The sequence below is a fragment of the Azolla caroliniana genome, unplaced genomic scaffold (genome assembly GCF_043228905.1).
Source record: "Azolla caroliniana isolate FFs.n. ecotype wild unplaced genomic scaffold, voAzoCaro1.0.p SCAF_1, whole genome shotgun sequence".
NCBI classification, from domain to species: Eukaryota; Viridiplantae; Streptophyta; class Polypodiopsida; order Salviniales; family Salviniaceae; genus Azolla; species Azolla caroliniana.
This window is the reverse complement of record NW_028230436.1, coordinates 32,910,122-32,937,239: the sequence shown is the minus strand read 5'-3', so window position 1 is coordinate 32,937,239 and position 27,118 is coordinate 32,910,122. Positions and strand designations below refer to the sequence as shown.

The following is a 27,118-nucleotide window of genomic DNA, read 5'->3' as shown; positions in this document are numbered from 1 at the left end:
TGAGAAATGAAGCAATAGATGATTTCAACTAAAGGGTTCACCTTAATAATTTTTGAATTGTCTAATTTTAGCGATATTATCAATCTCTCTACCATTCATGTAAATCTCTTACAATTCTACATCACCCCCGTTTGTTGAACTTGTAGAGCCACATTAAATACATATGGAATGGTGACAATTGTAATAATAGATTCTCGCTAAGTATATTAGATTTATATGAATTGTTTATTCTGAAATATCTCTCTTAACACCATCTATGCATCAAAATACTTCGTATATAGAGCCACATTAAATACATATGGAATGGTCACAATTGTAATAATAGATTCTCACTAAGTATATTAGATTTATATGAATTATTTATTCTAAAATCTCTCTCTTAACACCATCTATGCACCGAAATGCTTCGTATATAAAAACTATTTTTATTTGAATAGAAAGTATCTTCTAGATAAGAAATGATATATCTTTATTGAATATGCTATTGTTGACAAAGAGAGACTCAAATCATCAAGATAAAACAATGTGATTCTATTTAACTATTATGAGGGACATGCCAACATGGCATGAGATATGAGTCATCACCCTTTGATACAACAATTTACCTTTGAGAAAGTGTATTGGACTAAAACAAAGAGAAAATTAAAACATGACACTAACTTATGAGCATGAATACAATGTAAAGTCATAATCTTAGTGTTAAAGACTCAATCTTTTAGATTTGCGGCATCTTTGGATGTGTTATGAATGATGACTATTGAAATTAATTAGTCACAAGGTCAAACTTCTCGTGTAAATAATTTCCTTCCAACCCAACTCCATATGAACTCTTTGGTTTGATTAGACAACCAAGAGCAACATATCTCCCAATAACAAATTTAGTATAAAGGAGTTTTTTGTGTACTCTCATTATTGACTATCAAAATTAATTGCCATACATGAAATACTATATTTTGACAAGACATAACTTGTAAATTCATACAATAACAAAGAAGGATTTGAAAGGGAGAGAGGGATTTATTTATTTATTGATATCTCACAGATATGTAGGATAAGAGGAAAGTTGATTTGGCAATTTTCACAGTTATGTTGTATGGGAACTTTATCCCCAAACGAGTTACATTTGTGTCGCTTTGTATTGCGGCACCTTAGAAGGTTGCCTTGCCACATCGCTACCTTTGACGTAGTTTTGATAGCAAGGTTTTTTTGTATTATCATGTTGTTTTAATATAAACATACATTTACGAGAAAAAAAAAGATTACATTTTTGAGAAATTTGAGATATAAGATTTTGAAACAAGAAGGGTAGTTTGAGAAATGTGTGAGTTTGCAATTCTCAGGTATGGAACCAAAAGTGAAATATTATCATATAATACGTGTCAAGTTGAATATTAACTCTTGATGTTTGAAAGGAATCAAAATGACAATGTGTGAAAACAAACTAAGATGTAATTGAAGGTTGAGCATTGTAATAAAGGGCGATGCTCATAGTCTCCTTTTCATGGAGAATCAATGTTTTTGCATCATTTAGGTTTCATACTCACCATTCCAAGTATGAAAACTAGAAAAGTCATTAGCTAGTTGATAGGACACTATCTTAGCAAAATCAACATAGTCTCTTCATAAGCTTGTGGGGGGGGGGGGCAAAATCAAATGCAATCACATGCGTCTCCACATCTCATTTCACTCAAAGAATTGGAAGCATGCGTTCACTTAGTGCTTCAAGTGATCTTCCATAGATCTCTGAAAGAAGCTCACGATGCACCATATCACAAAAGCATACTCGAAGTCAATGAGGCGAAGCAGCAAAATACAGGCAAGCCATTTACGTTTTTCAAGCAACTGCTTTTTCCTATGGGCATGTCAGCAAGAAGAGGGTGAAAATGGTCCTATGGTGTGGATGTTTCAAAAACATGGGTAGGGGTAGTTGAGTAAACTTTCGTGTTATTTTTATTGCGGAACCCTCTAAGCCAAACCCATGACAAAACGCATAATGGTCTTCTGAGAGCTCAGCTCTCTGTGTATGTTTTCTTCAATAGCGCACGCACTATTGAAAAACGAGAGGGAGGACATATATACATATATGATATACTGTTATACATATACATACATATATGTACATACGTACATAATATGTATATATTGTGAAGCAGACACACGAGGCAGGCGAGGCGAGGGTAGTTCGGGAATTTCGTGAAAGTTTTGGAAGGAGAGAGAGAGAGAGAGAGAGAGAGTGAAAATTCCCAACTCTGTTGAATCGAGGCCTGCATCCATCGTTCCACTTCTCTGTGTGTTTCAGAGACAGAAAAACAACAGACAGACAGACAGACAGACAGAGCGAGGTCGCGAAGCTTCGTCTAGCAGATCAGGTATGTTCGTCTTCTTTCCGTCTCCGTTTCTCTGCTACCCCGTGGATTCTTGCTTCTTCCCACACACCTAAAACTTCCATCCATCCATCCGTCTTCTTATTTTTTCCCCTCCCGCTCCCCTTGTCTTCGTGGAAATTGTCATATCCTCGACGAAGAGAGACATGGGACTTTTTGAAATTCTCGAGGATATAGGTCATTCTTTAACGCGTGTAGGCAAGCACATGTTGAAACGAGCAGAAGTGCGTATAGCGATGTTTTATAAAGATCCTCTTTTTCCTTAAGGGATCTGTAGCTACTGTCCGGATGTGGAATAGAAACTATTTGTTATCTCTATGATATCTGAGAGTATGTATGGTTCTATCTATTTTCATAGATTTATGTATCAGCTAGCAGCTCATCAGCTAGGTCGATACTGCTTGAAAGGAGTTTTTCTCCTGTTTTTTTCAGTCTGTGGGAACAGAAATTCTTGATTATCTCTATGCCGTTTGGAAAGGCACGAGTTTTCTTCATTAGACATAATTTCTGTGGTTTATGTAAGGATCTATGCATCAGCTAGTAGCTTATTTAGGTATTGAAAAAATGCAAAATTTTCATAAAAGGACACCTCAGTTTGATCAACTCAAGAAAACCCCCAAAAAACACTTCATATCCTGGCTTGATTATTATTATGTTTTCATTCTATGAATGCATATAGGCTGTTTCCAAAGCCTTATTTATCCTCTCAAGAGCGTCAGTTATTTTCATTTGCATACCATGGGAATGGAAGTGATCTACATTTTTATGATTGTTGTAAGACTAGATAATACTATCTGTCAATGTATCAGCTCCTTCTACATCAATTTATTGAGAAGTGCCCTCTCCAGTACAGGGGACTCATAGAAGATAACTGAAAGAAAACAATCTTTAAGACAATTTACATTGGGTAACTGAAGGAAAAACATCCCGGGCAATCAAAGACCTTGATAATAGGAACCAGGGTGAGTGGTGTCCTTAGGTATGGGATTATTTTAACATGGTGAACAATTGTGCAAGAGTGTTTGTTACTGCTCCTGAGCAACACGGGGTCGGATACTCACTGCCTAGGTATCCTGATCAAGGTATTGTGGTTGAAGGATGGGAAATACTGACTGGTCACACTTGGCAGTGCAATGCTACACACAGATGTATAAAGGTACCTCCACACAGAACTATACCTGATCAGACTATAGTATGCGCTTGAACACAAGATCTGAGCCGGCTACACCGATTGGTTAATTACAGTACACAGTTTTAAAAGAGTCTCTCAGAACCCAGAGACCAAGTATAAGCAAACAGAGATTCTATTAGAAGACTGACTCAATACAACCGGTAACCATTTTACAAGACTACATGTCTCTTTTTATAGGGAGCTTGGCCAGTTACGTCAAGAACGTAAAACCGTTACTATTCCATCTAATCATTTACATAAGTTACATAAGCTCCCCTTGTGTCAGCCACCTGTCTGGCCCCACCCGTATTGGTTTCGACCTGCGCTTGTCCGTATGGCCTGGCCCTTTTTCACACCTTGGCTGTCCGGACCGGCCAACAGTGTTAGGACCAGAATCTGCAGCTTTTATAATAACCAAATGAACATGACTAATTAACACAAATTCATGCAAGAATATTAGCAACAAACTTCTCTAATCAACTAATAATCCAATGAACGTCAGTAATGAACACAAATTTAATGCTAGAGTGTTGGGATGGAACTCTCTTAATCAATTAATTAACCCAATGAATCAGATAACAAATTTCCTCCATGTCAATGTTAATAAGATGTCTTGATTCTATCTGTAGATTGCAAAGTACGAGATTAAGAATCCCTTTCCTTATATGTTTTCAATGGATGTATTTCTGTTCAATCTGTAATGACCCCCTATATGATAGGTAGCCATTCTTACGGTAGGCAAACCATAATGTACTTTCTTTGTTGTATATGTTGACACCCTTCTTCTGCTTTTTTGCTTGTGCTACATTTGGTTCAAAATTTGATGTGCACATTTCCTTTTTGCAGATTGTAGCATAAATTTACTGTAGATTATTTAAGTAAACTGAGGAAGGCAGTGTGAACGTTTCAGTAAGTATTCCTTTTCTCATTGCACTGAAGTCCAGTTTTTGGTAATGATTCCTTCGTCACAATAATTAACTCCATTGATTTCAGGGAAGTAAATGGCCATGGTCGACGAACCGTTGTATCCAATAGCAATTCTTATTGATGAATTGAAGAATGATGACATTCAATTGCGACTTAATTCTATACGACGTTTATCCACCATTGCCCGAGCTCTTGGAGAGGAGAGGACAAGAAAAGAGTTGATTCCCTTTCTAAATGAAAATAATGATGATGATGATGAAGTTCTACTGGCTATGGCTGAAGAGCTAGGTGCATTTATTCCTTATGTTGGTGGTGTAGAGTATGCACATGTCCTGTTATCTCCTCTCGAAACACTTTGCACTGTAGAAGAAACAGTTGTTAGAGACAAGGCTGTGGAATCTCTATGCCGGATTGGATCTCAAATGAAAGAGGGAGATTTAGCTGAATGGTTTGTTCCACTGGTGAAGGTAGATATTGATCTCTCCAGTTTTAATGAGAAAAGCTTCAAAATACCCTGAGTTTTCTTTATTCTCTGCCCTTGACTGTGTATTGTTTCGCCACATACCATCTAGAGGCCTTTTCCTAATGAAATACTCAAGGTTTTCCTAACCTTTTCCGTTCTAATTGAATTTTGTGATGTTCTCTCTCACATTGCATTTAGCAAATAAAATGATATATATATATATATATATAGTGAAAAATGCATTTATCTGGAAAATATAGGGAAAATAATGAAATACTCAAGGTTTTCCTAACCTTTTCTGTTCTAATTGAGTTTTGTGATGTTCTCTCTCACTTTGCATTTAGCAAATAAAATGATATATATATATATATGTATGTATGTATGTATGTATATATAGTGAAAAATGCATTTATCTGGAAACCTCTACCGACTCACCAAGTTGTGTACTACTGTAATTCCCTGTGTAGAGGCTTGGGGCTGGTGAATGGTTCACAGCACGTGTATCTGCTTGTGGGCTCTTTCATATTGCATATCCGAGTGCTAGAGAAGTGCTTCGTTCTGATTTACGAGCAGTATACAATCAACTTTGTCATGATGATTTGCCAATGGTGAGACGATCAGCTGCCTCAAATCTGGGCAAATTTGCTGCGACTGTTGAGCCTTCATATCTCAAGTCAGAGATCCTGTCCTTTTTTAGGGACTTGACTCAAGATGGTACTTTTTGTTCACATGAATCTGCATTCTGAATGAAACTGGAGTGTTCGAATCCTAAGTTTTATCGTACTACTGCTACTTTGCTATTATATGTCTTACAAATTCTAATGACTTGCAGTTCAGGATTCTGTAAGGATTCTTGCAGTCGAGGGGTGTGCTGCATTAGGCAAGCTTTTGGAACCACAGGATTGTGTTGCAAGCATTCTACCTGTTATAATCAGTTTTTCTCAGGTTTGTGTGTATATCTATAACATAATATTTAACTTCATCAGACATTGATTTTGTCGTATGTTTATGGGGTGGATGTTTCCTTATGCATGACTATATCAGGATAAATCATGGAGGGTGCGATACATGGTTGCCAATCAGTTGTATGACCTCTGTGAGGCAGTGGGTCCCGAATCAACAATGTTAGTGAGTTTGTTTAGTGTAGTTTTAATGAATGTTTAGCACACTCTTTTCAGTTAACCATAAACATTCTTATTTGGCTCATGTGTCAGGGCTGAACTAGTACCAGCTTATGTACGCTTGCTCCGTGACAATGAGGCTGAAGTAAGAATTGCTGCTGCTGGAAAGGTGACCAAGTTCTGCAAGATTGTGAGCTTTCCACTTGCAATTCAATCTATACTCCCCTGTGTTAAGGTAAGCCAAACTCTTTTATGTTATGTTGAGAGAATTGTTTTGAAACCTCATAATCGACTTTAAATATTGTACATATCAATGATAGGACTTGGCATCTGACTCATCACAACATGTCCGGGCTGCCCTTGCATCAGTCATCATGGGCATGGCTCCTATTCTAGGGAAAGTATGGTTATTTCTTGACATCTTTTGGCTTGCCTTACCGGATCTTCTGTTTTATATTCTTTTTGTGTGATACTTTTCTTTTAGGAAGCCACAATTGAGCAACTGCTGCCTATCTTTCTTTCACTCTTGAAAGATGAATTTCCGGATGTGCGGTTGAATATAATTAGCAAGCTTGACCAAGTTAATCAGGTACGGATTTTAAAGCCAGGGTCTAAATTTTTTGTTTTTAACTATGTTAATTTTTGTTCATTTCATCTCTCTCTCTCTCTCCCAATGTACACAGTATTGTGTCAGACATATTTGTACAGTAATGATAAAGCTTAGAATATGCTACTTTGCAATGGTTTATATTCAATGATGAGAGTCGAGCAATGTTTGAAAACCTGAGAGTTTATATGTTTGCTCAACTTTGGAACTAAACATTGTATGAATAACTATCAAAGAAAATTGAGGGTTAAATGGCAGCTGTTCTTGTGTGCAGGTTATTGGTATTGATTTGCTTTCACAGTCTCTTCTACCTGCAATTGTAGAACTGGCAGAAGACAAGCATTGGCGAGTTCGACTTGCAATAATTGAGTATATTCCTCTGTTAGCAAGCCAATTGGGCGTTGATTTCTTTGATGATAAACTTGGAGCCTTATGCATGCAGTGGCTTGGTGATCAGGTAAGCTTCTGCTTAAAGGAAAATAAGAGACTATTTCTCCAATTGAAATAATCCTATGTTCTGTCAAATATATTCGAATGATGTTTAGTTTCAGTAGAGGTTTTGTCTCAAATATATCATTTGATACTCCAACTCACTTGAACAGACCAAAACGTAGAAGAGATCCTTGTAATTGTCCAAAACTAACCAGATGTATGGTCACTTGCCCTTCTTCTCTCTGAAGTGATATTGAGCCCTATTCCCCCTGTCCATGTCTTTTTCCCATCTTCATTGTTAATCTTCAATTAAACTTTCCTCTAGGATGACAAGAAAAGTCAAGGAAACTCTCAAAAGTAGAAGACATGAACAAGAAACATAGTGGCTCTGCACTCAATGTGTTAGACTTGTAAGGTTATTGCTCTGGAAAGTGCACATACATTCTTGAGAAAAAAAATCAAGAACTTGGAAAAGAGCTCCAACCCACATGCATATGCCAAGGTATTATTTTGAAAGAGCTTCAATTATTCAACATTGAATACATGAACTTACACAAATGTGATGATAGAGAGATATCAAAGGGGAGCTCAAGAAGGATTGGATTGAGATTGAGAAAGAGGAATCGAAAATAACAATCAAGAAACCAAGTTTGTTGCACAAAAAGAGGAAACTAACCAAGGCTATTGTACGCACTAACCAAGAAGAATGTGACATGTCTGTCAATTTAACATTGGGGTCACTAGGATTGTTGAGAACATATATACGCCTCAGGTAGGTAGGTGGTGGAGAAGCACACATGTAACCTGGCCATGTGAATGGAGATCTGTTTCTATTTGTTGAAAAGCACGTAAAGCTAGGCAGAATCCCTCATCCTCCAATTTCCATCTGAAGTATGGTTGTTTACGTACCCGTATTTAACATTTAAATACGTGTAGTACCTCATAATTTGTATAGTACGTACTATACCTCAATGTTGTTCAGTCAAAGATCATGTATATTTGTCCAATACAATATTTAACGTACATTTGAAAAAACAGGTATAATATGTATTTATAAGAAGAAAAACCCCAACAAAAAGCAATAGAAAAAAAAGATTTTAGTGAAAAAGAAGCAAAAAGAAGAATAGAAGAGATGATGATGGACGAAGAAGAAGAAAAAGAAAAAGAAGAAAAAGAAGAAAAAGAGAGAAAAGAAGACAGAAACCTGTCCTGACTCTGAGTGTGATAATCATAGAAGATAGAAGAAGTAGAAGAAGAGAGAAAAGACGACAGAAACCTATCTTGAGTGTAATAATCGTAGATGATTCCTCAATCTATGAAGGCATAATCGTAAATAATTACAATTTGAAGTAGAACATCGCGATACACACTTACATTGATTTATAGAATAAGTGAATGTCGACATCCATATTATAAGTATTTTAGGATGTGAAATGTTCAAATGTCTTATATGCGTTTTAGGATATAGAACTATAATGTACATCACAAAAGTGTGTAAACATAGATGCTTTTTACAATATTATAAATATTTTTTAGAAAGATAAATAATTTTTCAAATTCTAGAAGTATTTAACGTACTATACGTATTTTATAAGTATTAACATATTAAAAAACGTATTTAACGTATTTTTAAATTGGGAGGTACTATACGCGTATTAATATGTTATATACGTATGGTATCCGTACCGTATCTAACGTACCTAACAACCTTGATCCGAAGAGGTAAGAAGTACCTCAATCCCAAGCAAATGATCCCACTTGGCCTTAAAGGGCTGCTTGTTTACCTTGATGATAACCTCACCAAATTCAATGTCACTCTTAGGAGAGTTTGCATGCCTGAAGTGGACCGAGAACATAAGGGAAGAGAACCAACTACCGTGATAGGGATTCGTCATTGATGGAAACTCATCACATAGGAACTCCTGGCCTGTGGAACACAAAACTAGGAGCATCAGGTTGATGTTTAGGACTGCAATGAAGATCTAATGGATGGATTCAGAGTGACTCATGGATGTGATGGGTGGTTGAGATATCATATTTCTCAAAAGAGATGGATGAGAGCCTCCAGAGAGGCCTACTCAGGGTACATGGTTTTCAGTGAGACTGTCTATGGCATCTGTGTAATTTGGGTCAGACCTTGATCCCGGTGAAATTGTACATGGTGGAACAATTCATACAGTCTGGCCATTCTCTTTAGAGAGTAAGTCAAATGGATATGACTTGTTGCTCATAAACCAATTGCAAGTTTCTTGCGAACCAATCTAGCGCTTGCAGAGGATCAAACTTTATACATTGCCTTACATGATTTTGCCTCATGCTCTAGATTTGCTATGACATAGAAGGAAGTGGGCGGAGCGAAGGTGTCCCATACCCATGCTTGGCAGAGGGTATGTGGAGTATTTCACCTTTGGGGACGTCTTCCTTATGGGAATTTCAATGCTAAAGCTGGTCACCACTCATGCATATCCTTGATTAAAAAATCCCGAGATTGTATGCACCATCACAGATGATGATTCTGTGAGAACCTTGCCAAATATGATTCATGCTAGTCTCCATGATGCCATGTACTTAGATTAGGTTCCCAGCACCATCTCATTCTCTATTATGTAGCATTGGCCATGTATATTATTGTCTTCTTTTCCACAGTCACCACCCAAATAGCATCTATGTCCTTACATCATCCATTGTTAGATGTATTCTTGCCCTGGGACTATTCCCCAAAGTCAAAGATACGATGATGAGCTCTTCTGGAGCTTATGATCTAAGCAAGCAGTAGGAGAGACTATACAAGTATGGGTAACTGGAACATCCTCAAAGAGCGTCAACAGACTATGCCTATGAAGCTTCCAGTTGAAAGGCATGAAGGCATGATTAAGAGAGATTATATGAGTGCACATTGCCATCTTCTCAATGTCGGGAACAGCTTCTGATGCAGTCCTTGTGGGAGGCTACCTGTCAGCAATAATCACACTATGTTCACACCTGTATATATCATTCTTTGTCCACGGATTATTACAGGCTGAAACTAGGTATATTGTGGTTTTCTCTCATAATTGCATTCATTTTATCATTGTGCTACCCTGGCCATATCGCCACAAGCTATATCAGGGAGTTGTTTCTCATCACCTTGTACTATGGGAAGCTACCTGTCAGCCATATTCACACCATGTTCACCTGGATATTTCATTCTTTGTCCATAGATCATTGCATGCTGAAGCTAGGTATATTGTGGTTTCATTTCATCATTGTATTCATTTTATCATTGTACTACCCTGGGCATATCGCCACAAGCTAGATTATGGAACTTTTATTTCTCACCACTTTGTGTTATGGGATCATATAGACACCTTATGTTCCATTGTTATCATTCGTGTACTCTTTTTTGTACAGACATACACACTGTTTTATATACTTATCTATCAGTATTGAAGGATACAAATTCAACATGCAGGTATTTTCCATAAGAGAAGCTGCTGCTAATAATCTTAAAAGGCTAGCAGAGGAATTTGGGCCTGAATGGGCTATGCAACACATTGTTCCCCAGGTATTGTTTCTAGAGGCATTCCATCTTTTACTTGTGTAATTTTCATTTCAATGATCCTTAGCATTTTAAACCTCATTTCACTGCTTTTTCAATTGAGTCGCTCAACTATATGCAAGATAACAATCAGTGTGCCACTTCTATTGTTTTACCTGTAAGCACACAAGTTAAAAGGTTGTTATTGAAGTGAGTTCAAAATATATGTATTGGTACAAAATTTTCATGTCTGTCTGAGTAGCATTACCTGCAGAAATCTGTACTGCTTAACTACAGGTTCTTCTTTTGCCAGGTTCTTGAGATGATTAATAATGGTCATTATCTATATCGAATGACTATTTTAAATGCTATATCACTACTTGCTCCAGTGATGGGAGCTGAAGTAACATGTCAAACTATGCTTCCTGTGGTCATTGAGGCTGCAAAGGATAGGTATGCCAATAACTTCTTATTCAAAAAAACTGTAGGGGTTGTATTGGACTCTACATTCCTCCCAAAATGGACAGATTTTCGAACTGTTCTGTGACTATAGTCGAAGAGCTCAAAAATGATAGAAAGAATGTAGCTTCATGGAGAATAAGTTAGGATATCTGGATTAGTGAGCAAAGAATTTAGTTCTCGTTTTCCGCAAATTTCGATTTGAGTTTGACTCACAGTTTATGGCATTACTGTAGGGTGCCAAACATCAAATTTAATGTGGCTAAAGTTTTACAAGCTTTGACGTCTGTTGTGGATGCGACGGTAACTCCTCATTTTTCAATTCAAACTTGATTAATATTGATTTTTCTTATTGGGCTTTGTACGGTTTATGCACAAGTATTTATTGTTTGTGATCAGTGGCCGTGAAACACAAGTATAGATCTGCAAGGAACATAGAGAGATGCATGTGTATTATGTATATTATGATTGAGGACCACTCATTTTTGTTCTGAAAGCATCATTGCATTTTTGTTTTAATTGGGTTGTTTCTCATACAAATCAAACCTCATTATTTCATCCCAATTACATTGCGGATTTGTATGAGAGAAGCAATCTCACTCAAAGCAAATCCTAATTTCTTTGATATGAAGAAAGATGTGCATAACAGTTAGCTGCCAAAATATGTGTACTGCTATCTATGTATGCACATGTTCTATACAGAAGCTGATTTACTGTATTCATTTCATTTGTTCACCTAACTCTAAAACAATCTCTCAGAAACTTGCGGATTTATTTACTTTTGGTTGGATTGTTTTGCAACAATTGAACTGGATACTACATCATTGCTCTTCTCTTCTATAGGTTGTGGAGCAAAGCATTCGGCCTTGTCTGATAGAGCTAAGTGAGGATCCAGATGTTGATGTGAGATATTTTGCTGCTCAGGCTTTGCAGACCTGTGACCAATATATGTCGACTTGATTGTGACAATTTTCTGAAGGAACCAACAATACTTGTTCACATCTTTGCCATTCAATTCTGCTGAGTTTCTATCTGGTAATGTTTTCTATACTTCAAAGTTCAGTAGGAGAGATCTCCTAATGAAGGGAGTAGGATGCATTTCTGGATATATTTTTTTAAATTAAGTTGAACCAGTTTGTTGTGATGATTATAGAACTACTTCAGTAGCATAAATCATGTTATTCACAAACTCAGGCGTGCTTAGTTTTCTGTGGGGATGTCGGAATGGAAAGTCCCCATCCTCGTTGTATGTAAGATATCAGCATTGTTAAAAACTTGTTTAGTTGTTTGTTGAGCTATGAGGTTGAGACGTTAAAACCGCTATGTCAAAAAAGTTTTTGGTTCTTATTTTTGGCTAAAACGCAGTACCCATGTTAGTCTGGAAGTTGCAGTTATACTAAGGATTCTGCATTCAGATTTCACTTCAACAGATTTTTATATTGGATACACTAAACACATCATTCTTGTAGAATAAGTTATCTACCATTCACTATAATTTCTTGTTGCATTTCATGTATAATGCTGTTGATTGGTTTGTTGATGATACGTGAGAAATGAGTCGTGCCCATATATTAGGATTACTCCTGTAAAGCCTATTTATTAAGATTCAAAAAGTTTTCAATAATGTCACCATGGTTTAGTTGAGGTCAAATGATTCACCAATGTAATATCTTGAAATAGATTAATTTCACCTTGAAATAGATTAATTGATCGAATAGTCATGATTTGGGAGCTATTTACTATGAACCAAGCAAAAACATAAAAAATGGCAAAAACTTGTTTACTCTATGGGAAATCCTGAAAAAGACCTAATGGTCCTTCTCTCTGAATCATTGGAAGGTACAATACAATGTGTTGGTTGACCGAGAGTCTGTCTTTCGAAATTATACCATACACCTGGAGTTCATCTTCTAAGTAAATTGCTATTACGAAATGTGTATTGACAAAGTTGTTAAAGTTGAGCATGTCTTGCTTGGTGTGGCAAATAAATAAAATTCAAAATTGACTCCAAATTGTGGTCTTGCACATTAAATAGGACGTGTTGCCAACATTGTCAAAGATTTTCAATTCCAAAATTTCCAAAGATTATCTTTGTAAAATTGTATGAACCTCCAACAACATATCCTAAATATCATACGATCTATTTTCACTAAATTGACTCCAAATTGTGGTCTTGCACATTAATTAGGACGTGTTGCCAACATTGTCAAAGATTTTCAATTCCAAAATTTCCAAAGATTATCTTTGTAAAATTGTATGAACCTCCAACAGCATATCCTAAATATCATACGATCTATTTTCACTATACTTCAAAAGTAAACATCATTACAACAAAATTGACACAAGGGGCTATATTTCACAAGGGGCTGTGTGATGACAAGACGCTATCATAAGTAACAAAACCCCCAACAAATTACAACGCTCACAAGTAACAATGCACCATTACATGGGCAACATAATCAGTAGGGACACTTTATCATGTGCATCCATGATTTCATTAAGGCTTGAAATTGGACATGTAGTTGCTGCGCCCATTGTCTCTCTAAAATAACAGTTAGGGGTGTTATCCATAAATGCAGAATTTTCTCTGTTTGTCTCGCTCTCATATATCTTTTGTTCTTTTTCTAATAGCTTAATGCCTTAAATATATAAATATATATATTTACAAATAATACATTACTTAAATATAAATATAAATATGTATTGACAAAATGCTGTTGTGTCTTTGCAATCCAAAGTTCGTGGCTGCCCGGAACACATGAAATTAGATGACACTCTATAGCAAAGAACATACCGATATCTCTCAACTGTCAAACAATTAAATATATGATTTCTGACATTCTCATCATTCATATGTATGGGCTCTATCAAGTATTAATTGAATGAGATCAACATGTCACAAAAGGTGCCTACCCCAATCTTGGGTATGAGAATGTTGTACAATGGTTTGCTGATTGGTGAAGCAAAGTTCAAACCACTCGTGGTCAACATTTAACAGTAGACCTGTTGGATAAAAATCAGAAATATTAAAATAATCAGATTCAACAATTGAAAATAAAGTCAGAAGCATTGAGTATTAAACTGTGTTTCATCATACCTTAAATTTCTGATTGCCAGCAAAACCAACAAGAAAAATTTTCATAACCCCATGTTGAATCCACCACCTAGAACTTTCGGATGTGATGGACCCTCTGTATTAAGCCCTGTTAATTGATTTGCATCTCTGATCTTTTGCTTTTGTTTTTGTTCTTTTGATTTCTTTTCATAGAGCTTATGCTTTATTCCATCAAGTTCTGCATTCAACCTTTTTATTTCAGCTGAATGCTCCTTCACTTGACCCTGCACCAAAGTTCAAATAAGAATTAACATTGATATATATATAAGGTGCACGAGATATTCAAAAACAGAATGCTTCCAGTTCTAATCCGACTGCTCTAGGATTGGTTCAAAGATGCATTATACCCTTCAATTGTAGAATGTGGTGTATTTCACATCAGAATTGCATGGCTAGTTGGTGATGTGAAAAAATATAAGATAGTATTGTCCAACTCGGTCAACTACAATGATTCAGCTACAGGATCAATTAGTTAGACAACCGATTATTACTATATAATACACAATCATACGCCATTTATGGGATTACAAATTTTTAGCTGAAATATCGTAGTACCCATCACACATTCGCTCAAGAGGTTGCATCTTCATGGAGTAAGGGACCAAACACAGAATTTTTGTATTTATTATAGATTTCACATGTACTTAGTGTCTCTGATCATCAGGACAGCCCACAGGGTGTCTTTGTACATCTTTGAGTAACAAAATCTTGTTTTATGTGTACTACAGGTGTGTCTTACGAGAGTACCTTTGGAATCTGGAGATAATAGACTTTATTTGTCAACAACAAGGTTGACAAACCCATTGTCTAGATGGATTAAATGTTGAGACCAGACACATTGTAAACTAAACAAAGAATAAGCATGTAGTGTGAACACAACTCAACACCACCATAAAGATGTTTGAGGATTAAATGTTTTGCCATAAAATGTTACCTCTAAGCAAGAGTACAGTGAAACCTTGTAATGAGATGGGTGCATAGAGAGCTGTCTGACCTGATACATCTGGAGTTCTGATGTCATTGATTGCATTTGATGGGTCTTCTCTTTCAAAGTTTTCGCATACAGCCCCAGTTGTTCAGAAACTTCTGGGCCAGGTTGTCGAGCCAAAATCTTTCTGAGCTCAACGTAAAGTTTCTCTTTTTCTTGAATCAAAATATCCTTTTCCACAACCTACACGAGACCGCAAAAAAAGCATTTTGATAAGACAAATGCACGCTCAGAAAAGTATGCTTAGATAAAATCACTGAGGGAAAAGAAAGGAGGATCAGTTGCCTGAAGCGTCTCAACAAACAAGATGAAAGCATTAGAAAGTCCCCAAACTACTGAAATTCCAAAGAGCAAATTTTTTGTTTGTCGTCTTCTTTAACTTCAAATATATCACTCTCCAAGTAGGGGTAACGTTGAGATAATACTTGTCTATTATGCTAAGTATAACAATTACATGCAGTCTTGAGCACAACAAACTGAAAGGTTGCTTTCCATACTTCTCTTTGGAGCTATCTCTCAGAGAGAAGTCCATTAACACTACCTGTGGTGTCTTGAAATAGTCCTTTAATGTTGAATGTAGACCTTGGTATTCTAGTTCTTCCAAAACTTCATTGGCATTATACAAATTAATGATTGTGAAGCATTGAAAAGAAAGAAAAAACAAGATCACACCTGTTCAGTTTTGAGTATCAACCGTTTTTGCAGAGTTTGAATTTTCAAAATCATTTCATAAGCAGTTGGGTCACTTCCTTCAAGTTGGCGCCAGCGGTGCACATTCAAGGGGTTTTCCAGCTCTTCTGATAATGCTTTGACCTGTAACCAAGTTTTCATCATAATGATTACTTGTTTAACATCTGAAGCATATTTGAGATTCATACGGGAGCAGGGAGCCGCACCTTTGTACGCTCTTGCAGTAGTTCTCGACCTAAACTATGTACTTCTCGTTTTAGAACCTGAATGTTTTGAACTGATCCTCGCAGGACCCCATGTTCTCTTTTTAACTCTGTAAGCTTTATTTTGAGAAGACGCAACTCATTAAGTCGACATCTGTATTGAACTTGTCCTTTACTAAGAGTGGACTGTTGAATCTTTATCTTCTCATACAGCAGGGCCAGCTCCTCATTTCTTCGTGTAAGCTACGAAACATTGAATAAGACCTTAACTCAGAACACTAAATTAGTGCAGATATAGATCAGTTGTGGGGTGCAGCTACCTGCTCACAGAAGTGACGGATATTAAACAGTTTCTATTTCTATTCATTTAATTACTCATACTAATAATGTTGACACTCTCAATCACCTGTGTTCCTAGAATGTCCCTCTCATTTTTTATGATATCTAGCTCCTTTTTCTGCCTGAATTTCTCATCATCTGCCTCACTGATAATATGGTTCATGTTCTCTATTTCTGTATTATGTGATGCAATGATTGCCTCTCCTTCTTTTATCTCCTGGTGAGCTTTGCTCAATTCTTGTTTCAGTGTTTCTCTTTCCTTCTCTACCTGTTACAAAGACTTCCATCAGAAACATTTTACTTGGGGATCTTACAGGAATTTCTTTATATTAGTGATAAAGAACATTCATAATTACAAAAGCTGTGAAAACCTAATTTTCAGCAAACAGAAGGAAGCAATTTTACAAAACTGCTGTTCTTATAATTGCTTTTTATAAATTTTAAGTTTCAATAGTATTTCCCAGATGTTTCTGCTATTTTCTCTTTCTCGTTCTGTTACAATTTTCTTGCATAACCACTCACATATAATGAGATTTATCTTAAGGGGCTTTCTGAAAATGAGATTCGTTTTAATACTATCGAAATCACCCATTTGATATTGCTACATCTGAAGTAAAAATGAAATTGATTAGATTTTTGCAATTATTTCTATGTAGGTGACATATCTCCAGCAAACATTGTGGGCTTTGCTGGCCCCTATGAGCCAAAAATATGCTTCCAAACATAATCATATAAAAACCTTTGCTGCTTCTATATATTTCTGAATAAGAATGGTATGCAAAAGTTCATAATCCTGTGACACTATCATCTATCCATCCCAGGAAATACCCAAATACCCATCCACTGTGTACTGAAATTGCAGAAAAAATTGGTAAACTTTACCATTTGTTAGGCAAAGGATGAGCTATATCATTTTCTGATGTTCAATATTAATTGTAATGCTACTTTTAGCAGATTTGACCTGAACTTGATGCTATTTTAGTCAATTTGACCTAAATAAAACCTTGACGTTATGTATGATCCTACCCATGTCATATTTCTGCCTGCAACATGGCAACAAATAATATTACAATCAAATGTAGACAGTACTATTTGACAAGGTATGCTAATAGAATAATGATAATACAGGTCAGGTGATACTCCAACATTGAGAAAATATAGATGATCACCTTTGTGAAGTCAAAGTGCTCTTTGATAAGCGCAAGTTCCTTTGTGTTGATCTCTTCCTTCATCTGCTCAATCTGATGATTCATGACTTTAATTCGTCTCCTGAGTTCATTTATTTCATCTTGGGCATCAACTAAGTTTTTGCTCAGAAGGTTCCTTTCACTCCGAACTGTCTCATAGAGATTTTGCTGCTGTTTAAGGCGATTTTCACCTTCTACTATTCTCTTTTGTAGATCCATGATGGTAACTTCTCTTGCACTCACCTCATCAAGTGCCTGTAAGGAGGAGATTCAGTATTCCCCATTCATCTTACATAAGATGATTCACACCATCTACCTTCAGAAATGAGCATAGAAAAAAAAATCATGAACATACTTGCATATACTTGACACCAGCTTGAGATGCTTCTGCACCATACTTCTGCCGCTCTTTCTCCAATTTACTAATCAATCTTTCTTGTTTTTGTGATGAATCTCGATAATTTTGTATTTCTGCTTCAAGATTGTGGATTGAAACCTCATTTATCTTAACCAAATCACTTTGTTTCTCTATCGAATTTTCAGCCTAATTTATATAGGAGAAACAAATCATGTCAGCTTATTATGAAGCAGAGATGCAAAAAATATTACGATGCTTATATCCAGAAATATACACACTTTCAAATGTTCTAGTTTAAAAACACACACCATTGAAGTATAATATGAGCTCTAAAACATTCTTAAAGCATCACGAAGCTGCAGACAAAATGGTCTATGGGTACAAACTAGAAAAAAAAGTAACTCTCCCCCAGAAAATGATCTTCATACCATATGAGGTCTACACACATGAAGCATGTTGAATTTACAAGTCAAGACACCAAACTGTTGCTGATCATGAGGTTTCAACTTGTGTATTATTCAGAAAATCTGAGTATCCCCTATATTCGACCCAGATACCAAGTACTCAACAAAAGTGAAAGGTCTGGAATATAGGATCTTGACTTGTCTTTCCATTTTTCTTTAAGAAAAATAGTCATCTAGTACTTTGAACTTTGACATCCAAAAGCAATTACATACATCAATTGACACCTGCATAAAGTTCACACAACATGTTTCCCTTCAACTATACAAGATCAATTATTTGAGGTTGGAAGCCAGTTTTACTCTACAAACAACATATATCGCACCACATGTGAGGCACGGTGTGCGGTAGAGTATCTACATATCCATTATTTGCCGGATATTCTCTCCAAGCCAACAAAATTGCTGTTTCCCAGTGTTTTAACCCCTTTGAATGTTGTGGTCAAGGCTCTACATGTGAAGCCGTTTTTATTGAGTTCTAGCATGTAAAGGAGCAACTGAGAAAACATTTTTTCTAACATAGCATGATCTCTCTACTGTGAATATGCAAGAGCTCTCATGTGTCTGCTCGTGGGCTTTGCTCTATAACAGACATTGGGAGTTACTTACACTGAGTAATCCGCAAATTTCAGAGTGAATGGGGTGCATCTCTCTTTTCTCATGGACATCTCACAAAAAGCTAGAAGTTAGAACATGTTCACTTAGTCTGGTGACACACTGCTATTTTCTTCTGTTTACAGAAAGGGTTTGTACATGCTGCCCAATCACCTAAAATCAAAGTTGCTTACAGCACTTCTGAGGCCCCTCCATCTTGAATCGACAAATCATGGAGATCTTTTAATGACAAAAGTTTCAGATCATCAAAGCTTGGAGTGTTAATTGCTTAGATAGCAAGATTGTTTGGTACCCTACACAATTTTACTAATATATTTATGTTTGTTTTGACTTATTGTTCTCAAAGATGAGATCACATTTCAAGACAAACTTTCATTCAGTCTCGTACATCATGTTATCGTCCTAAAAAACATTAACATTTCTTTCTTCCTTAAATATCCCACTAGAAGTCAGTAAGACAAATTTGTCTGAGTCATTGTTTCAAATTAATGTCCGCTCTTCACATACCAATTATGAGAGTCTCCCCAATCCTCAGTACAAATTTTGTAGTTGTCTTTCTTCTCATATTCCACTACTCTTATATATAAGAGTAAGACTTTAAATTCTCTATTCAGAGAGGAACTCGTGGCATTTAAAAATCAATGCATGGAATCACAACCTTGAAACCTAGAGTTATTAATATTGCCTTCATACATCTTTTTTCCTAGTTCTTCCAAAATTTCTCTAGAAAGCAGCATATGTGCATTCATATGTGCATACTTCCTAACTGACATGCAAAACATGGCTATCTTGTCCTCAGGTTCCCATTTTGTTTATGTACAGATTGAAGGGCTCACTCAATTTTGTTTCTCCATCCAAACATTGCCTAATAACATGGTTTGGAGAGGATCACGCACCATCGGGGCAGTTTAAACACTTGGGTTCCAGCAGAAGAAAGAATGTGATTTATTGGGGATCTCGTTGTCAGGTTACTTTTCTCCATACAAAAAATTTGCAAAATTCTGATGTCTTTGCCTTTGTCATTTTGTACAGTTTTATAACAGCAGCAGACGGATGGCCATAGGCTACCAGTTCACCACCCATAACATGTCTCATGACATCATGCTCCACATATTTCAGGACCAGATTATTCAACAAACCTACAAGCCACTTACCCATATCCCACTTAGGAAAACTTCCCTAGCCATTTCATATGAAAATTTATTCAAGGGGCTCTACAGTTCTTGAAATGAAATTAACTATATGGGTGCTTAAAGCATGCACTGAAATCTGCATGTGCATTTCCATGAGTTTTCGACTCAAGAAATCAAGAAAATCCCATTAGGATACCAAATGTTGCTACATTTCACTTATTGCTAACAAAATGGGGTTGCAGAAAACTGTTCTCTAGTACGTAGTAGCTATCTGTAATGTTCAAGATGTCATTTATAATGTATTTTTCATAGCATCATAGCTAATACTATACTTGAGTCTTCAGCTTGTTCAAAACATCACGTTCACGTAGAAGCTCCTCTTGTCTCTTGCGTTCTTGTTCTGCTAGCTTTCTCTGTAGCTCTACTTCTTTTCCCAAACTTTGAATTTCTGCTCGTAACTCCTCTCTTTGGGCTTCTACTTCTTCCTTATGTTTCTCCAATGCTTTCAGTTTTAAAACAGTGGCTTCCCGGATCTGGCCAAAATAAGGAAAAATAGTGAGATTCCTCTTGACTATATTGAATAAATCATATCAAAAACATCCTTCTGCCTGTAAAAACATTAACCTCGGGTGTTTTCATTTAAAGAGCTGCAGTAGACTGTTACCTTATTAATGCGTACAACCTCAGCTTTGACTGATTGTATTTCATCATCTTTTATCTTTAGCTCTACCTGTTTCTGGCTATTTTCTGCTAGAAGTTGTGTATTAGCATGAATTTGCTCCTCAAGATCACTATGAAGCTTTATAACCTGTCCTAAAACATGTTCAGGAAGAAGTACCATGTTGAAAACCTACATGCTATTGCACGGGCATACATGGTCATTACTCATTCACAAACATTTAGGAGAAATCTTTTCCACTAAACCTTCTGGTTAACTGCATCAAATTCCTTTTGAACTTTATCTACAAGTTGCTTGTGTTCACGAAGCTGGTGTTCAAGTTTTTCAACATGTTCTTGGCTTTCTATTACTTCTTGCTGCTTTCCTTTAATTTCAGTCTGTCTGGTTTCCAATGAAACCTTAAGTTCTCTGATTTCCTTCTCCATTCGTTCTTTTTTTTTCATTTCCCTGTCATCAAACCTCCAGTTAACATCTCATTCTCCTCACTATTATAACCTAGTAGAAACAAGAACATTAAATTGTCACATAAGTTAAAGACTACGCAACTATACAGGTTATGTAGCTTCCTGCATTCTGTACACTGCCCTACATGTTTAGGTTTCTAGAGGGAATATCTTAATCTTTTTAGCGACTTCCAGTTAAAGCTAGAAACATTTAATGCTATTACAGCACTACAGAGATTTGATGGCAGCTGGAGAATAAAGCAATTCTCAATAAGCTATCAGCATTATACATCTTCCAGCCAAGAAGTATGTGCATAGTAGTTACTGATATTTTTGTTCAGAAGATTTATAAGTTAAAGAAGTCTTTTGGAGAAGGCAAAAACGACTTTTTGTCACATCTAAGAATTTGTAGAAAAAAATCCATTTCTATTAAGCTTTGAATACTGAAACCACACTTACCTTTCACATTCTGCTTTTTTTGAAGCTATTTGGTCTTTTTGACTGTTTGATTCATGTTCAAAGGCCAACTTTTCCTCCTCAGAGATTCGTAATTTCTCACTCATCTCTGTTATCTCTTTTCTTAGCTGAACAATATGTGTGAGTTGCTGATCTCTCTCTCGACAAGCATCCTCTTTTTGCTTTATCAAATCATTAAGCTGCAAGTGCAATATAAATTTAGAATAACATAAAAATATTTCCATACCAATCACATCAAAATAATTCAATAGGTACAGCATTCATGCTACTCTATTCTTTTGTATACCTCTTGCTCCTGGCCAACACTTAGCCCTGTTCCCTGATCGATGATCTGGCTCAAATTTGATATCTCTATTTTTAACTGTCTGTGTGTAAATTTTATATAGAATTAAAGAAGATTTCAAATGTATTAACATCATAGCAAATAATTATGTGGTATTTTTAAGGACCATCCACTTCAAGTTAAAATTTTGGATGCTCTAACCCAATGACATTTCTAACAAACTTATAGAAAATAATTTTGCTGGAAGTACAAGATATGTCCAAACATTATCAACAGACTGACTACTATAGAATGAAACTGTGATTCGCAACATCTCCAAAATGGGATGTAGCCAACACAACAATCTCCAAAATACATTAGTCTAGATCAATCAAGAAAACAGAAAAGGTTTACATAAGAGGAAGAAAGTATACTACTACCAACACTAGAAATCATAAACTTGAATAACCTGAAATATCAAGTTCATCTTTTACAACTTGGAGGCAAAGATGTCAGTCCTTGTTTTCTTATAAAGTAGTTTCTTTTATATGTCTGAGTCAAACAAAGGTACCTAAAAAATGGTGCAAATCAACCATGGGGATGGATTTGCTTATAAATAGGAAATAATGGGTGTGAGGCTACACTCTACATTGTTATTTCTTAGTCATGCAAGAGATTCACAAAATCACCAAGCCAGATTCTGATTGATGGAATGTGAAAGTGATAGCATACAACCAATGAACCTCTATATTTTTTTAACTCAAGTGATACAAAATTCTATACATTAGATTTCCTGTAGGTGAGTTTCAGCCTACTGCAGGATACGTACTGCTGTATGTTGCAATGTGTTGCATATCTTTCTGAAGGCGTGCATTAGATATTGTGAACATGTATGAAATTTTTAATTGTTTTTTCTTGAATACTTTTATTTTACCTGTGTTTCCACTTGCACAAGGAGGAAATGAGGAAATGAGGAAATAACCAATTTCTTAACTTTTGTACAACATTACTTATACTAGAGTGGGCTATTTGGGGTCATGTGTGATAAAAAACAAAGAAATCAGAGGTAGTCGCCAGAATACAAAGGGATGTACCTTTGAATACCTTACTAAAAATACTATATAAAATACTCAAAGAAAAAACGTAGCATTTTTCCAGCACCACAAATAACGAACATGTTTGAAACATTTTCACCAAGCTCGTAAGTACAAAGCAACATTGAATCACATATTTGGGCAACATAAGGGAAACTAGATTGGGAAGAGGCATCACTGGTTAAAAACCACTTTTTTCCACCTGCAAAATGCCTCCCCCATTTTGACTGTTATAGCAGACAATCCTATGGAACTGAGGCCCGTCAAGAATATGTTTTTAATAATATAACACAAAAAGGATATATTGTAGAAGAATTTAAGTGCATGCTCAAATTTTCTTGCGGGTATGATAAGATTCGTCTCAACTAAATGTGGCATATCTACACTTCATATGTGTGAATCTAAAATTTGTTTTGTTTTAACTTCTGCAGACTGCAAATGAGAAGGAATAACACGAGTTCTGGGAGCATGTCATAGCACATCAGGTAACAACATTTGATTAAGCTATAATATTTAGTATTCTCTGAGGCTGCAAAAGTTCGTGAACAACCGGCAATTATGTTATACAATTTGCACAATTTTATCATGAATTGATACAATTCATACATTAATTTTATATTTAAACAAATTATTATGTCAGAGCCCTACTGTATATTGTCTTTTGCCTTCTCTTCCCGTTCTTGAGAAGCATCAACCAGTTTCCATGCCTTATCAATTTCTTTCTTCAATGCAAGAACCGTCATTTGGTCTTCTTCATTTAATTTCAGTGCATTTTGAACTTTTGCAGCATTTGCAAGAATCTCATTGTTGAGGTCCCGGCATTTTTTTATGAGTCTTTTCTCACTTTCTAACATTGAAGAGACAAATGGCAATACAAGAAGCTAAATTTTTATGAACATGAATCATATATTATCAACAACATTAAAACACCACAATATTCTCTATGAGATTTGTGGAAATTTTGTTATAGCTGATGAGCCTAAAGTTGGTAAGTACCAGAATTGTTAATCAACAAGTAATAAGTAGCCTTGTGCAAACAAGAACTTAAAGCACTGAAAATCAGAGCATCCAAGCTTCATACTAGCTATGATACAATACTTCTAATTCAAGCATGATTTATTTGTTACTTAGGGTTAATGTAAAGAATAATATGGAAATTTCATTAAACTTGTTTGATTATTGTATTTGCATTCCAGATGATTCCCCATTTAAAGAGATTATAAAGGAGAGAGTTCAATTGAGTTGATACAAGGTCATTTCACTCTCCAATGGCAAACCTCAGTGTCTCTCAGATATTTTGTTTTATTTTCCATGAACACAAAAGCTACAAGGTAAAACCTTCAAACGTTTTTCCCCTGAGATCCTTCTTTTGAGAAGGATATCTACGTTGAATCCTTTACATTTCATTACAAGAAACATAAAGCAGAGAGATAGTTCGTTTCATGAAAGAATATTTGGAGGCAAAAACTACAAATTTGTGGATAATAAAGAAGAACATTCTAATTCTCCTAAGCATTATGAAGTCAAGTTGTTCAAAGATATTGAATGAAAGACATCAAACTAGCATGTCCAGTTGTCCACACCAGAACAAATTCCCAAAAGGTTACATTGCAGATTGCTAAATTCCTAAAAAAATACTAGAGAGCTTGATATATTGCAAGTGTATCTTCGGAAACTTATGGGTTCTGGAAAGTTTGGTGTCCAATAAATACATGTCGCACACAACAAACAGGAAGTTGTTGCAAACCTACAGCCATCAGTTCCCAACTTGGATCCTGACTCTCCATCAATAACTTTCCCTCATTTTATTCAAATAATCGCACTGGGAATCAATAATTGACTTTAACCTTAAGAATAACTTCTCCCTGTGGCAGCTCAGGAAAACGTACTTCTAATTCAAAATAAAAAAGATTTATAATCACATATGGCAAGATGGGTTACTGAAGACAGCAGCACGTGCTGCCATTACATAAAGAATGAGAAAGCTTCTGGAACAAACAATGAAGTTTATCTTTTTTCTGTAGGGTTTAGAAGGCTCAGTTTTTTGTGGGGTTGACTAAGTCTCCAATAGCTAAGTTGGAAATAATCGTAGAAAGTGCTATCTCTAAAGAAACACTCTCAGACATGTATTTAATATTTCTTTCTCTATAGCTATGGAAAAATAAGAAAACCAACCATGAGACTTCTTCAAAGCTCGGTGTAGCTTCTCGTATTCGGCCCGGAACCGGTCCAAACTCCTGTCTTGTTGCAATTCTTGCAAAACCTACACAAATATATCCAGTAGCATAAGAAGACAAGTTTGCAAAACCTACACAAATATATCCAGTAGCATAAGACGACAAGTTTGCAAATCCCTAAAGTCAGTTCTATGCAATGATTAACAAATTTCAATCTTAACCCTTAAATCATCTACTTATATCGGCTTGAATAACAATGAGTTTCATTTACAACTTTAAAAATTTTAGAATTCCTTTGGAAACCACAATGGATCTCAATTTAAGAAATGTCTACATGGTAAGCATCTCCAGGGCCCTAAAAATTTTAATAATGAACCGGAATTTGCACAACTTTTACAGAATTTTGATGTGTTAGCCTACACAGTGATACGCTTACAAACCCTAGAAGAATCAGTTATATAACTAAAATTTGCACAAAAATGTTTGCAGTGTTTTGATAGAATAAAGCTACAAACTGACCAGGAACATGGAATTTTCAGCACAGGATTGATATTTGGAAAGATATTTTCAATCTTGTGTCAATTAAAACCATAAAATGTGCCAAGTTTTCAAAACCCTAAATTTTCCCAGACAAAATCAGAGTTTGGGCCAAAAACTTCAATGTATCAATGCCTTAAACTTACACATTCATAAAAACTACAGAATATGACATGTTTACCAAATCTCCAAAAACTTCCAAGCATTTTCAAAGCAATAAAAAGAGAGATACATTGTGCCTAAAAAAATGACAATTTCTCGAAAACCCTAAATTCTTCAAATTAGATCAGAAATTACACATAAAAAACGAAATGTATTGGGGATAGTTTTTTGATTCATTAAACAAACCTCTTGAAATTCCCTTTCAAGTGCCTCGAACGCCTTTAGCTCGAAGCCACCTAAAGAAGCTTCATAAGCCCTGAGTTTCTCCTTCTTCATGGCATCCATATCGCCATCATCAGGATCAGCCATTGCTGCGGAGAGAAAAACAAATAAAAAACGTCTTCTTCTTCTTCTTCTCCTTCTAATAAAGCAATCTCTCCTCTGCTCCTCCTCTTCTTCTTCTTCTTGCTAAGAATGTCAGAACAGAAGGAAGAAGACGAATAGCCCTAAAACCTGCGCATCGATCTCTCTCCTTCCATGTCGTGGTTTGGGCTATGGAGAGGCGCTCCTCGTTTGTTTTGTTTGTTATATTTATTTATTTATTTTGCTTTTGGGTTGGGGGGGGGGGGGGGGGGGGGGGGTCTCTTTACAAATTACATGTTTCTGTTATGTTACCTTGCACACACAAAAAACACACACAAACACCCAAACCTTCTACGCCCCACAAAACAAAGCAAAACTCGTACCTAAGTTTCCAGAAATTCCACGGTTGCCCCCGTCTCCTTTCCTTTTAACTTCTCACGAAATTCCACTGCTACCCTTTTAACCTCCTCCAATTTTTTTATACCTCCCTCATGTTTCCAAGACATTGACGTGCCACCCTTTTCAAATTTGCCCACCCCTCGCCCATTCGTGATGTATTATGGCCAGCCTGCCGTTACTATCCTAAAAATCCCCCCCCCCCCCCCCCTCTTTTCCGTTCTCACAATTTTCCTAAACTCCCTGCCCGAAACTTTCATCACATTCCTGCTAACACTACCTGCCCTCGCCCGTCCATTCCTTTTGAATATTTGCCCAACAATAATTACCACCCCCCCCCCTCCTCCTTTCTCGCAAAATCCCTCCAATGCTCCCGGTTTATGTTTCATGTTTTCTTTTTCCTTCAAACAAGAGGTCT

At 36.1% G+C, this 27,118-nt stretch overlaps 2 protein-coding genes across 3 annotated transcripts; one reads left to right on the top strand and one right to left on the bottom strand.

Annotated features, from left to right (window-relative positions):
- Positions 1–2,259: 2,259 nt before the first annotated feature.
- LOC147869872 (uncharacterized) lies at positions 2,260–12,428 on the top strand. The gene is made up of 14 exons (XM_087334199.1): positions 2,260–2,369; positions 4,402–4,464; positions 4,549–4,949; positions 5,413–5,659; positions 5,778–5,890; positions 5,990–6,069; positions 6,160–6,301; positions 6,387–6,467; positions 6,551–6,655; positions 6,948–7,130; positions 10,557–10,649; positions 10,936–11,075; positions 11,318–11,384; positions 11,925–12,428. The coding sequence occupies exons 3-14, from the start codon at positions 4,557–4,559 to the stop codon at positions 12,039–12,041; spliced, it is 1,761 nt and encodes a 586-aa protein (XP_087190325.1). The 5' UTR covers positions 2,260–2,369; positions 4,402–4,464; positions 4,549–4,556; the 3' UTR covers positions 12,042–12,428.
- Positions 12,429–13,761: 1,333 nt separating this feature from the next.
- Positions 13,762–26,499, bottom strand: LOC147869871 (cilia- and flagella-associated protein 58-like). Of its 2 annotated transcripts, XM_087334188.1 has the most exons (16): positions 26,188–26,499; positions 25,301–25,388; positions 23,774–23,972; positions 22,056–22,134; positions 21,752–21,948; positions 21,095–21,296; positions 20,835–20,978; positions 20,503–20,703; positions 17,959–18,147; positions 17,586–17,858; positions 16,484–16,684; positions 16,081–16,320; positions 15,857–15,997; positions 15,191–15,367; positions 14,179–14,420; positions 13,762–14,084 (listed from the first exon to the last, which is right to left on the bottom strand). In XM_087334188.1, the coding sequence occupies exons 1-15, from the start codon at positions 26,308–26,310 to the stop codon at positions 14,220–14,222; spliced, it is 2,655 nt and encodes an 884-aa protein (XP_087190314.1). In that variant the 5' UTR covers positions 26,311–26,499; the 3' UTR covers positions 13,762–14,084; positions 14,179–14,219. The 2 variants fall into 2 exon arrangements, with proteins under 2 accessions (XP_087190314.1, XP_087190308.1); XM_087334182.1 differs by lacking the exon at positions 23,774–23,972 and having other exon boundaries at positions 22,056–22,130; positions 26,188–26,225.
- Positions 26,500–27,118: the final 619 nt, after the last annotated feature.

Excerpts from the sequence above, each read along its gene's own strand:
- LOC147869871 (XM_087334188.1), bottom strand. The coding sequence starts at position 26,310 with ATGGCTGATCCTGATGATGGCGATATGGATGCCATGAAGAAGGAGAAA. Across the intron at positions 17,859-17,958 it reads CTGGTGTCAAGTATATGCAA|GCACTTGATGAGGTGAGTGC; the intron begins GTATGTTCATGA and ends TCCTCCTTACAG. Across the intron at positions 14,421-15,190 it reads CAGAACTCCAGATGTATCAG|GGTCAAGTGAAGGAGCATTC; the intron begins GTCAGACAGCTC and ends ACTTTGGTGCAG.
- LOC147869872 (XM_087334199.1), top strand. The coding sequence starts at position 4,557 with ATGGCCATGGTCGACGAACCGTTGTATCCAATAGCAATTCTTATTGAT. Across the intron at positions 5,891-5,989 it reads TTATAATCAGTTTTTCTCAG|GATAAATCATGGAGGGTGCG; the intron begins GTTTGTGTGTAT and ends TGACTATATCAG. Across the intron at positions 7,131-10,556 it reads TGCAGTGGCTTGGTGATCAG|GTATTTTCCATAAGAGAAGC; the intron begins GTAAGCTTCTGC and ends TTCAACATGCAG.